Here is a 12,836-nt window from a genome sequence, read left to right as displayed (position 1 = left end):
TGCAAGTAAATCAAGGCGAGTGGTTGAAAGAGGAAGGTTCTTGCAGAATTAGTCTGTGGAAGAGCTGCACTGTCATTCTGCTGATTCAGTCTGGGTTACTACCTATTTCCAATACCTCATTTAGTAACACAATTTTATCTTAGAAATATTGTCACTAAGTAACCATATAGTATAATACATGTGCAGCGTGGGCAGGTACAACATATACAATTTTAAATGGTGACATTTTCTCACCAGTTAGTTTGTCCAACTTTAATAGAGCGTTTGTATTAAAACGCTAAATAAACCAAGAGGTATTCAAGAGCAAATACCGTGAAGTGTGCTTAAGGGTTATAGGATATTTTAGAACTACTTATGAGACTCATCTGGAGTTTTTCATGGGTTACAAAAGTATTGGAAACCTCTTCTTCCTTCTCATGCAGCTGGATTCCTGAGGTGCACCCCACAGTAACCTGGGACATAGCAGATGCGTGCTGCCGCTGCTAAGGGGAGGGCTCACAGTTTGAAGTGTCATGGAGTGTATGCTATAAGATAACTTAGCAAGTTGTAGCCTGATACCTTAATGTTTGAAAAGATTCATCTGGACCCTAAAGGAGTGTTTTTTCTGGGTACAAGCGGCTTATCTTGTGGAGTTGGAATCTCATCTGTTTATACCACCCATCCAGGTGTACTGAACACTATCGGCCTGGCTGTGCTCACCTCATATAACTAGACTGTAACCTGACTTAAGTGATGGGAAATACTGTATGGGCTAGAGAACAGACCAAGAGAATACTGCTGAGGTACTGGTCTGCTCAATTCACTTACACCTGAATTTTTGTAGTTTAGCTTTTTTTGAGAATTGCAGACACTCCTTCAGCAAGCTTTTCTTCCTCATCATGGTTTTGCCTTCATAAATGGCAGCAACCAAACCCTTCCAAATTCAGGGTTTAGTTTTGTTTTGCTTTTTTTCTGCGAATCTAACGTAAGCAAGAAAGGAAGGGGTTTGGTTCCTTGCCTCTTCCCTTGCGGTCTTCTCAAAAGAAACAGTGTAATACTCATTTGGGTAGCTCCTGTCTCCTCTTCTCGTTGTCGATGGCTGCCTTAGTTTGACCTTCAAGATTGGTTTTACTGGTTTCATCCCTTCTTTATGAGACATAATAATGCAAAACCTGCAAGGGCTTGGTTTGGGGGGGGGGGGTGTGGGGGGGTGTTCAAGTGTATTGTCCTTATTGTTTTGAAGAGGTCTTCATCTTCCTTGATGAATCTTCTCCTTAGTAATCATAAGCAGGATTTCCTCTGTTTGAAAGAAATAAAAAATTAAGAAGGTAAAAAAGGTAGCGTTATACTCTTCTCTAGCAGATAATACGTCATCATGATTCAGGCAAAGATCCCATTTTCTTTTTACCACCCACACATCCAAGACAAAATGGGGTAACTGGATGCCAGCTCCTTACAAAGATCTTCTAGCTACCAGAGGAGAACCGAAAGCATTCAATTGTGGAAAAGGGGGAGAGGAGAGAACAGAAATTTCTTGTAAAATCTGGGTATAGGGAGATCCTATGATCAGATGTGCTGTTATTAGTCATATTCCTTAGAGGCAGAGCAGCTCTTCTACTGCTGAAGATGAACACAACTTTTCTTTAGGTTTTTAGGTGAAGTCATAAATCGAATAATAACTGGATTTTGATTTTTATTTTTTCAAACTTCAAAATGAAAGTAGGTTGTAAACTTTATCAGCAAAGATAATTAGGCTTTAAGGAACTTGGCAAAAGTTGTGCTGAATCTCTGTAGTTTGGGTTTAAATTAAGATTGGATTTATTTTGAGAGATACTCTAGCTTAGTGGTATGTTGTTATAGGCGTTGGTACAGGGAAAGCTCTAAAAGCAATGTTATGCAGGTGGCCAGAATAGACTATTAAAAGGTACTTTTTGACCTTTAAATTTCATTAAATTAAATAATTCAGATTACCAGGTTATGAACTACCTGAGCCAGAGCAAGATGGTTCCAGAAGCGATAGAGAATACTTTCTCATGAATGGAATTTAATATTTCCTTCTGTTCTCGAGAATTCCGTAATAAAATTTGGTAGTTATTTATAAAACTTTGAGAGTATATGGTAGGGTTCCTTCCATAGGAAAGTGCCTGTATATATGGTATCAATAAATATGGAAGAGAATTGCCATTTTATCGGGACTGAGATTGTGGCAACAGCTGAAATTATCATCAAGTTGCATTCATAACAACAAACGTGGGGCTCCTTGGCTCATCTTGTTTTTAATCTGGCAAGTCCGAGTTAAGCAGTAGCAGCCTGAGATGTTGATGTGTCTGTAAAGCAAGCCCGTGCAGAAGCCCTTCCAGCAGCTTGCTTAGTCCTTTACCATGATTTAGGTGACTTGGGTGGTATCCTGCCTGTTGTGCACATGAGCGGCAACCCTCTCTCCAGTTAGAGCAGTGCACTCAAACAGTCTTACAATTTTCATCCTGACTAACAATTTCCAGGAGCTGCAGCATCTAAAAATGGCTAAAAAAGTTGAGAACTTAATGCTTCAGAAATTCTTTGAGTAGTGTCAACTTAATTTCTTCTCTTGTTTTATTTGTGTGTGTAATTTTGGTGAGCGTAGTTGAGATGAAAAGACTTCCTCTCAGAAATATCACCCAAATGAAAAAGGGAAAAAAAAGAACTTTTTTAAAAATCATAGATTTTTAAAAGAAGTCCCAAAAAGCAATTTACATCTTACCAAAATAACATTTGAGTGACAAAAGCAATGATCAGCCTCAAAGGGGTCACTGTAGCCCTGTTGATTTAAGCGCTTTCAGCTGAACTTCTAATTGCTCTCTTTTATTGGTATCGTTCTCGTTTCAGCCAGGTAGATAAATATTAAATGCCATCCGGCTTTCCTTAGTTGTCTTTTTTTTTTTTTTTTTTTAATAATAAGCATTCTTCCCTGTTTAAAGACTCTGTTCCTAAGGAAATAAATGTAATTACACTGCTGAGATGTTCAAAGAGCTCTCCAAGTTATCATTATTTTTCAGAAAATGCATTGCCTTTCTTGTCCTTGTCATCCACTATTGAAAGAACATGGCTGTTGCCATGCCACTGTTGCCAAGTGGTTGTAATGATGCATATAAATCTGGGAGTATTAACGCTTTCAAAATCAATTAACAGTCCATCAGACCAGGACTGTTTGTATACTATGGCCAGAAAATTCCTGTGCCAGCTATCAAGACATCTGGTTACTCTCTGTAGAGCTGGCTCTTTGGCCCTGTCCACTACGGTGTTTTTTGCTAGAAGAATCTTGGCTTGGAAATAGCAAACAAGGTTAGAAGGGAGGGAGAGGAAAATATGCTTAGTCTCTTCTCTGAAGAGCTATGGTTCATCTGTGTTGAAGCAGCTGAATTAATTTGGTTCTGGATAAGTTCGGCTTTTGTTTGGGTTTGGGGGTTTTTTAATGCTCTAGAATTTGTATCATTATGGGCTACAGTTATTCCTATCTCTTTATTCTGGGAATATCACCTACTGTGATTTGAGCAAACATAAAGGCTGTACAGTAGCCTCTTGATTGTAAGTTTTGCCTCTGATCAGCTATGCAGATCAGGAAATCCCTCTTAAGATTTTTATGTTAATGTAGGTTTTGGGTTTGGGGGGGGTTGTTGGTTTTGTTTGTTTGTTTTTGTGTGGGTGGCTTGTTTTTTGGGTTTTTTTAGGGGAGTCAAGGGGTTAGGAAACATGGAAGGAAATTTTCTAACCTTTCTGACTTTCATTAACAGTTTTCAAACCTGAGGAGCTGCGTCAGGCTCTCATGCCTACCCTTGAAGCTTTGTACCGGCAAGACCCAGAGTCTCTACCTTTTAGACAGCCTGTGGATCCCCAGCTTCTAGGGATTCCGGTGAGTTGGCATTAAAAAAATACAGAATGTTTTTGTGTTTTGTCTCTGCTCATATAAACATTTAGTCTTTTCTGTACAACATAGTGTGAACAGTTGACATCTTAAAAATAAAGGGTTTTGTGTGTGTGTTTGAAGGACTATTTCGACATTGTGAAGAATCCTATGGATCTTTCAACCATTAAACGTAAATTGGATACTGGGCAGTACCAGGAACCCTGGCAATATGTGGACGATGTTTGGCTGATGTTTAACAATGCCTGGCTTTACAATCGCAAGACTTCCAGGGTCTATAAGTTTTGCACTAAACTCGCGGAGGTGTTTGAACAAGAAATTGATCCTGTTATGCAATCGCTTGGCTACTGTTGTGGGCGCAAGGTATGTATTCCAGGAATGGAGTTGTATTCTTCCAAAGAGCTTAGCTTGATTAATCAGCTAAAACATATGCTTTGTATACTCTTTTTCAAAAATTGAAATATTGAATGAAAGGGTTAGTAAAAGTTTGGCTTTATTATAAGCATGCTAAGAGCTAAAAAAGGTAGATGACATCCTTCTTGCTGCTATTCTATTATCACTGTTGTATTTTTCTCCCTCAGAGAACACCTTCCTTGGTCATAAGCAATATTAAAATGCTTTGCTTGTTTCCCATGTCCGTTGCAATAATAGGTGGTTAGAGGGCCAGCTATTTGGCTTATATAGTTAATAATTGTAATTAAATTGAGAGCTGTCCTAATTATTTACAATAGCTTGGAAAAGCGTGATAAACATAGCAATGTATTATATCCGTAAGCGTCAGGTTTGCTTAATAGATACTTGCTGAATAAGATAACATTTTAAAGCTTCTTTCTCACCATTGTTTTGCAGTATGAGTTTTCTCCACAGACCTTGTGCTGCTACGGCAAGCAGTTGTGTACTATTCCTCGTGATGCTGCCTACTACAGTTACCAGAATAGGTAAGTCCTTGACTTTGGTTTTTTTTTTTTTCCTAATTCAGGAAATGAGATTCTTTGAGCTCTCTACACATATGCAGGAGGAGGATTATTAACTTTTTCTTTCCTTTGTCAGCTAAGTCAGGAAAAAGTTATTTTTATATCTTTGCATGCTGTCCTTTTGCAGATGACCCTTTAGTTTCCTGTACTGCAGCTTGATACACACTGTGCTTAAGTGCTTCCTATTAGCTAGGCTGCACCATGCACCACTTAAGTGGAAGTGAAGTTGTCCATGTTTTCCACAAAACGAGTAGCAGGGCTTGCTGGAGGGAGAAGGGCAGAACTGCAAAAAGGCACTGAGAAATCATGTTACCTTTTCTGGGAGAATTGTAAAAATATGCAGGTTTGTTTTCAAATTAGTGTCAGAATTTGCAAAGTAAAGGGTACAGTGATTGATTGCAAGACTTACGTTCTCTCTTCTAGTTAGTACTTAATTCTATTTAAATTAGCTTTGAATTAGCATTGCAAACTACCCAGAGACTCCATGAGAAGCTATGAAAACAATAGTTTCTATTATTTTTTTAATTAATACTAGGATTTGGTGTTTGTAGGATTATTAAACAATTGTTATAATATTAATTTTCCATTTAATGCTTAAATCAACAGTGCTGTAATAACAAAACAAACTTAGAACTTGGCTTTGGTTTTGGTTTCTTAGATGTTCGTCTGTCCTGTCCCGTCCCGTCCCCCCCCCCCCCCCCCCCCCCAAAAATGCAAAACATAAATGGGCTAAGACACAAACTTCCTTTTCCCTGTTTAAAACAAAGTTATGAATTGCTTTCCAGAGGCTTGACAGTCTATAAGTCTTGCCAACTTTGAAGTGCACAGCAGGCTGTTGTCTAACTGAAGTTACAGAACTAATTCAGAGAGTCGGTGCTTGCATTTAATCTCTCTTTAGGGCGATCCCTACGTCCCTAAACATGCTGTAAGATGGTGGAAGACTCTGGTGTACCACCTAGCTGAAGCAGCACAGTGTGGGAGATGAAAACGTGTTGTCTTACATTGTATGTTGGGTCTTAGGTGGCCTTTGTGAGGCAGATAGTATTGACGCAGAGGAATGTAAATTCACGAGCTCTCATAAAAGTTTTTATACAGCTGTCGTGAATGCCGGAAAAAAGTCAGTCTGAAGATAAATAAAGCAATTAAAATGCATTTAAAGAGATAGTACTTCACTACTGGAAGCGGTGGAAAAATAACCCTTAAATACAAACCCTGTGTTGTAGAATTTCAAGTACTTTTCATATTATGCATCCAGGTAGTATTGGATTTGAAAAGAATAGCAACTTCAAAAATAATTGAAGAAGGGGTCATTTTTCTTTCAGTTATACCTTTCCTATTTAAGTTAGTATCAAATCATTTGGATTCCTCGGTGGAAGGCAATGTTGGTTGCTAGCAAGAAGTACAGAGTTGATGGGCCAGTTGGTTCCTCTGGACTCAATGATGCAATATTTCAGTTTCCTACCTGTTATAAATGTGATGGTCCATTTACATTGAGTTTAGTCCAAAAGGGTAGTTATAAGAGAGGTGATTTGTTGAAGTGTCAGTAGGCCAGTAGCAGAACAGAAGTAGGTGTAGATTTCTGTTCATCCAGACGTCTTAAGAAGGGTTTGGAGTTTTGGGATTTGGGGTGGTTTTGCGTGAGGGGTGAGGTTTTCTATTTCAGGCCAACTAAATAGAGCGATGAATGTTTTTTTGGGTTGGGTTTTTTAAAAAAATATTTCTAAAGATCAGTCGCCACGTTTTTAAGTGTGCGTTTGGACTATCAGATCATAGAAAGCCCTTATTCATCAGCTGTATTGCTCCAAAACAGTGAAATTAACTGTTTCCTGTGACAGTGATCTTCAAATCTTAAATTTTTCTTAACCAAGTAGCAAATTAGTGAAAAACAAATTCTGTGGTTCCATTGGATATTTAATTGGTCAAATGTTCTTGACTTTTTCCATTTATGGAACAGACAAAATTGGATGTAGTTAAAGTCCAGCATATTGCATAACTAAATCACAACTAAAGATATTTAGGCACCACTGAATAAGTGAAGTCTGGCTCTACAGTTTAGTGATGAAAAGTTAATTATTTGGTGTAGAACTGTTTGGCTTCTATAATAAGGCAGAAGTTTAGGTTAAAGTAAGTGTTCAGAAAATACACTTCATGTGTGAATATCCAGTTGAGAAAACTGATTGGTATTTCATTTCAGTACTAGCATGCAATTACTAATTTAGAACTTCCTTTGAATGCACTTAATTACAGTTGGAAATTCACCTGTTAATGCAGAGATTGAGCGTTTTCTGGACTTTGGTATTGAACCATAATGTTACTCTGATAAATAGGAATCAGTCACCTGAACAGTCTGCATTTGAAAAGCTTTTCATTTTTGATGTGTTGCAATAAGTACATTCTTTGGATTTTCTATGACTGTTGTAACTAGAATATTGTATGCTTTCTATGGGTTTTGTTGAATATTTGTAGTGACACGCAAAAGTCAGTGAATTACAAGCAAGTCTCCATTTCTGAGGGTCCATATTCATAATAAGTTATGGCCATTCTTTCACCTCGGTTATTTTATGGATGAATATTCATGATCTTTAGATAATTCATTTTCACTGTATTTCAATTTTTATTTCCTCATTTTAATATCATGGATTAAGGCTTGACTCTTGCTAGCATTAGGCTTTGGTTCTGCAGCATGTGAAGTGCTGTGCTCCCCTTCGGATCCGCGGATCGCTGGAGCATGTGCTTAACACGCTGCCGAACTGAAGGGCTCGTCCCGGTGACACTGAGCTTTCCCGCAGCCGCCGTGCGAATAGAGCGTGAAATATCTCTGCTGGTGGAGCTAGTTAGATTTCTGCGGTGTAACTTAAATCCGGTGTTGAAGGCAGCCTTGTTGCTCAGTTTCATGAGTGCTTTGAAAGCCCATAAATTATTCTGAAAATGGATCAGAATTAACCTTTTCTGGGATTGTTTACATGTAGCAAAGTATTAATAGGAGCCTTCCCATGGATTTTTCTGGCTACATACTCCTGTGTTCAAGTCCTCCTGTGTTTCAGTCTTTCCCAGTCTGACTCTTAAAATGAGCAACCTTGTTAGTAAGGAAAATAATTAGTGGGGTTTTTTAATTGAAGAAAAATTTAAAGAAGCACATTATAGAAAAAAAGGACATGGACAAATGTGTAAAAGGATATAAAATTCTGAACCTGGGTTTGTCAAAATTCTGAACTTTGGGTTTTTAAAAGAAAATTATCAGATGGTACTGTATCAATTTAGGGGTATGGGGCGAGGGGCAAGTGAAGTCAGTGTCAATGAGATGTGCAGTGTCAGTATCCACTCCTGAAATTCTCTTGTAATATTGCTCTGTAATAACCATAATATATTTATCATTCCCAATGATTACAAATTAATGGAATACTATTTTTTTTTTTTCCTCCTGGCCCTGTTCTGTTGCATTATCAGCTCCAAAAGCCTTGGTTTTCCTTGGGAGAGTGATGTGTTTAATCCTAGTTGAGCTGACCCAGAAGAAGAGAAGTCACTTGCAGTTTAACTTGTGGTAGGCTGGCAAGCAGCCCTCTGGGCAGGGAGCATGGCATTTTAGCTCACATGGTTGCTATCAAAGTTGCAGCTGCCCTGCTGGTAAGATGACTGTGTGGATATGTCAGTATGGGCTATATTAGCTAGAATAAAATACACCTTTTTCCTCTTTGTGTCAGTCCTACAGGAGAAGGGAGTATTCAGTGTGCTGCTGCATTTAAGTGGTTCTTGGCTAGCAGAGTAGCTCTTGAAGCCTGAGCCAGCTGGCAGAGTTCGCAGAAGTTTTCAGGCTCTTGTAAATTATGCTATGGTAACATGGACCTGGCTCCAGCCTGGGGAGGATGCAGATTGCTCTGCAGAACGTCTTTCCCCGATTCATTGGGCGCTGCTGAAGGACCCGCTCCCGCTTGCTTGCACTGTGTTTCACAAGCATTTAGAAAACGTGTAGTGGAGATGTGATGGCCAGTGTGGGTCGCAGGAGGAAATTCTGATCCATACATTTCAATAAGTGCCTATAAATGGCTTTTGTTGTCTCCAGGAAAGCACAGCCTTGGAGATCTGTCACCTGGATTACAGTAGTTTAAGTGTATGAGTATGTATTTGAAGGGGCAAGCTGCCATATTTATTAATCTCCATCCCTTAAGTTGTTGGTTCATTGTGACATTGAGTCTCGTTTAATGCCTTTATACTTACCATTCTTACGGTTCTAGTGTTTGAGTACTAAAACTGCATTTTACTGTGCTGCCATTGCTGCTTATACTCTCTCACTCTTGATCCTCCATAAAGCTCCTTTATTTTGATGATCCTTTGTGGCCTTCCTGCATTTTACAGCTGTGGCCTCTCTGTTACCTTTGTTCATGTGTGAATTCATATCCTTTCCAAACATTTAGCCTCCTTTTTTTTTTTTTTTTTTTTTTTTTTTAAATGACCCTGACAACTTTGGTTCCAGTTCATCTGAAACAAACAAAAAAACCACCAAAAAACCCCCCAAAAATCTGTGTAACTTAGATTTTTTTTTTTTTTTTTTTTTTTTTTTTTTCAAATGCAGATTGTATTTTCGTAGAGTTGTATTCCAATTTACTCAGCTTGGTTTGTTAAACTGCAGTATTGGTTTTGCTGAGTATAACTTGGATTGGCTCTTGGTCTGGTGACCAAAAATTGTACCTAGCCTCATATTCAATTTGTAAAGCTTAATTCCACATCTTTAATGTACCTGATAAATATATTGTATGTATGTACAATATTTAATGTTGTTCACATATATACATATATTGTACTTATAGATAAATGGCTGGAAACTCTGACCCATAATTGCATTTCTGTTAAATGTTTGTCTAGAGTATGGATTTGGTTTCATTTATATTAAATAATATTAGCTGAGCAATTGGTCACATTTAATCTTATAGTCAAATAACTTTTGAATTTAATATTTTTATAGATTCTTTTTCAATACCAAGTGTTTCTGCTTTTGCAGTTTTTACTGACAATCAGTAAATGCTTTCAGCATATTTTCTAATTACTTAAACCTGTAATAAATGTGTTCGTAAAGCTTTTTGACAGGCTGTTTTTTTAACCAAAGGAAACTCGATCAGTCGCAAGCCTGGAATCAGAGACTTTTTTTTCCGAAGTAATGCAAATCAAATCCAAATTCTTAAATTTGAAGTCTACACAAACGTAGCGCTTGGTAGCTACTTCATCAATCCTCCCCAAATTTTGAATTTGACGCCCGACGACTTGTTAGTGATGTGTAAAATGAGACCGAATGCTAATCTGTGCTTTGCCTTGGCTTTCTGCTCTGTGTTGTCTTGGTGTTTGCGTCTTACCTCTTACGTCTGTGCTGTTTGTTCCCTCCCCTGTTCTCTAATCCTGCCCTCCCTCCCTCTGTTCCTCCTCATTGTCCACACTGACCCATCAATCAACCAACAACGCCCCCCCTTTCGTCGTGGTGATCTGCCCTGCTCTGGTTGGTGGCTCCGTGCTTGGGTGGCTGTATGTTGTGCTGGACCAGTTCACCCAAATATGGCCTTCTTGCTGACAGGTATCACTTCTGTGAGAAGTGTTTCACTGAAATCCAGGGGGAGAATGTCACCCTGGGTGATGACCCTTCCCAGCCTCAAACGTAAGTCGCTTCCTTTCTTCTGCATGCCGCCTTTTTAAATAGGAGGGGTGATGTGTAGTCGTGTAGTCCCGATTCGATAGTAAAACCCGGTGGTGGTGGTCACGGGGAAATGCCCACTTTCTTACGAATAGGAGATTTTTACGGTAACACATGATTAACAGTTGTTGCTGTGTTGGGTCTGTTAGTCTGCCCAAGTGTCGCTTGTTGTGCTACTCAAGAGCTGCCCGAAGACCGGTGGCAGGCACTAGATAATGGGGGGGGGTGGGGGGGGGTGGAAGCTGTGTCAATAAACGTCACTAGTCCGTTACCTTTTCAAATGAAAGACTTTGGCTAATCCTGACGTCTCACCTTTTGAAGTACAGCTTTTGTTTATGAAAACAATGGCTTGTCTTTAACCTGACCAGAAAATAGGATGCTCTAAGATTTGAGGAATACAAGCTGTTTTGGAAGGTGGCTGCTTTACTGACGACAGCTTCCCTTGTTCTTTATGATTTTAAATTTATGTGTATACTTGGGTGTCTCTTATTTTGCTTTTAATTTACACAGAAAGTGAAATGGGAAAAATATTTTCTGTAGCTTAAAATAAAGTGATCTGAATTGCTTTCTCTGAATAGAAAATAAATACTGATATGCTTTCTTCTGACTTGAGGTTTGCTCATTTGCTGCAATTCAGAAAAGCATGATATTGTCTCAGCCTCTGATACAAAGGTACTACTGAGTTTTCATGTTAACTCTTTGTCTCTAGAACCATCTCTAAGGATCAGTTTGAAAAGAAGAAAAATGATACACTAGATCCAGAGCCGTAAGTACCAGGCTGTTGTTTTTCTTAAGATAATCTCATCACTTTCACTTGTCCTTTAGCCAGCACTTCAGAAATCAGGCAGTGAATAAAGAAGTCTTCCTTTTTCCCCTCTCTCTGCCCAAACAGGCTGCAGAATCTTTCTCTATAGAGTTTGTAGCACAACATATGAAATTGATGTCTACCATTGATATCCAAGAGGAAAACGTGAGCCTGTTTTAATGGCAGTTTCTAGTTCTGTTTGTTTGGGTAGTTCCTAGGGTGTGTTCTGCAAGGCACTGCACGACTGGCTGAAAATGGCCCTCTGTTGTCACACAGAGCCTTTCACACCAGGCCCCGAGTACCTGTGGGGGACCTCTGCATTTTCCTGTTCCGGTTTAGCTAGACTTCTAAAACACATTTTTCTCTTCACCTGAGTGCTTAGCCCACTGAAAGAGCCATCCACCTGCCTTGGGTTTGTTACCCTCAGGAAGTTCAGTAAAAGCCAAGTTGAACATGTCTTTAGTAGCACTGGGCTACTTTTCCTGCTGTCCCTAACTAGCTGAAACGAGATTTTATCTTACTGCTACTTTGTTCTCTGGCAGTTTGATAAGTAATACATTGCGATTCCTTTTCTCATATTTGCAAATACTAAATAGCACTCCTCCCCCAGACCTTTAAAGGTGGACTGCTGAGATATACCCCAGTGCATTTGGCTTCATAACCAGTGTTGCAGTCTTGACTGGGAAAACTTCTAACGGTTTTCCCATCCAAAAAAAGAATTTTGATGTATTATTTTGACAAAAAAAAAAAAAAAAACCAAAAACCCACTACAGCAGACCCATGCAGGCAAAGACAAGCTAATACATGTTTTCTTGGCACAGGGATTCACGAATTACTAGTTTTTGCATTTACAGTAAGTTGAGCAACCATTTAGTCAGCTTGTGGTTGTTGCAACAATTGAAAATTAAATCTGTGGAGGTATTGTTGAGCAGAATTCTCGAAGCTGGGAAAACTCAGAACTCTGCTTAGAAAAGGATCCATAAAACATTGTGCACGAAAGCCCATTTCACATTTTTAAACTAGTACATTTTACTATATATATTTGTGTATATATATCTTATTTGCACATGAGATTGATAGATGTATATCTGCAGCTATTCTAATGAGCATTTTTTTAATCTGACACATAAATTGGGCCTGCTGAAGTTGATTCAGTTCTTAGCAGAGGGATGGAAAGTCCTTTCTTGCTGAATTCTGGAAAATTACCTGCCTAACAACAAAAGTGATTGGCTGCTGTTTTTTCTTCTCAGGTTTGTTGACTGCAAAGAGTGTGGTCGGAAGATGCACCAGATTTGTGTATTACATTATGATATTATTTGGCCTTCAGGGTAAGATGTTTGTTAGTTTTTTACCCCTTGTACAGTAAGACCAATGTAGTTTATATAATTAAGACTTTCTGCCTTTCTCTTTAATATGTAGTCACTGCCTTTTTAAGAACTGAGTACAAAAGGACAAAGCATTTCTAAATAAAATACATTTTTTGGTGTTTGGGGTTTCATT

At 38.7% G+C, this 12,836-nt stretch overlaps 1 protein-coding gene across 5 annotated transcripts in view; it reads left to right on the top strand.

Annotated features, from left to right (window-relative positions):
* The window catches only part of CREBBP (CREB binding lysine acetyltransferase), a 97,651-nt gene that overhangs the window by 68,667 nt on the left and 16,148 nt on the right, over nt 1-12,836 (top strand). For all 5 annotated transcript variants that reach the window (XM_075515432.1, XM_075515431.1, XM_075515433.1 and 2 more), the window contains 6 exons: nt 3,750-3,868; nt 4,004-4,243; nt 4,730-4,818; nt 10,415-10,495; nt 11,241-11,297; nt 12,587-12,664. In XM_075515432.1, the coding sequence (XP_075371547.1) occupies nt 3,750-3,868; nt 4,004-4,243; nt 4,730-4,818; nt 10,415-10,495; nt 11,241-11,297; nt 12,587-12,664 (664 nt within the window). The remainder of the gene's footprint in view (nt 1-3,749; nt 3,869-4,003; nt 4,244-4,729; nt 4,819-10,414; nt 10,496-11,240; nt 11,298-12,586; nt 12,665-12,836) is intronic.

The sequence above is a fragment of the Mycteria americana genome, chromosome 12 (assembly GCF_035582795.1).
Source record: "Mycteria americana isolate JAX WOST 10 ecotype Jacksonville Zoo and Gardens chromosome 12, USCA_MyAme_1.0, whole genome shotgun sequence".
Lineage (NCBI taxonomy): Eukaryota > Metazoa > Chordata > Aves > Ciconiiformes > Ciconiidae > Mycteria > Mycteria americana.
Note: the sequence above shows the minus strand (reverse complement) of the source record. Positions and strands in the feature narration are given on the sequence as shown.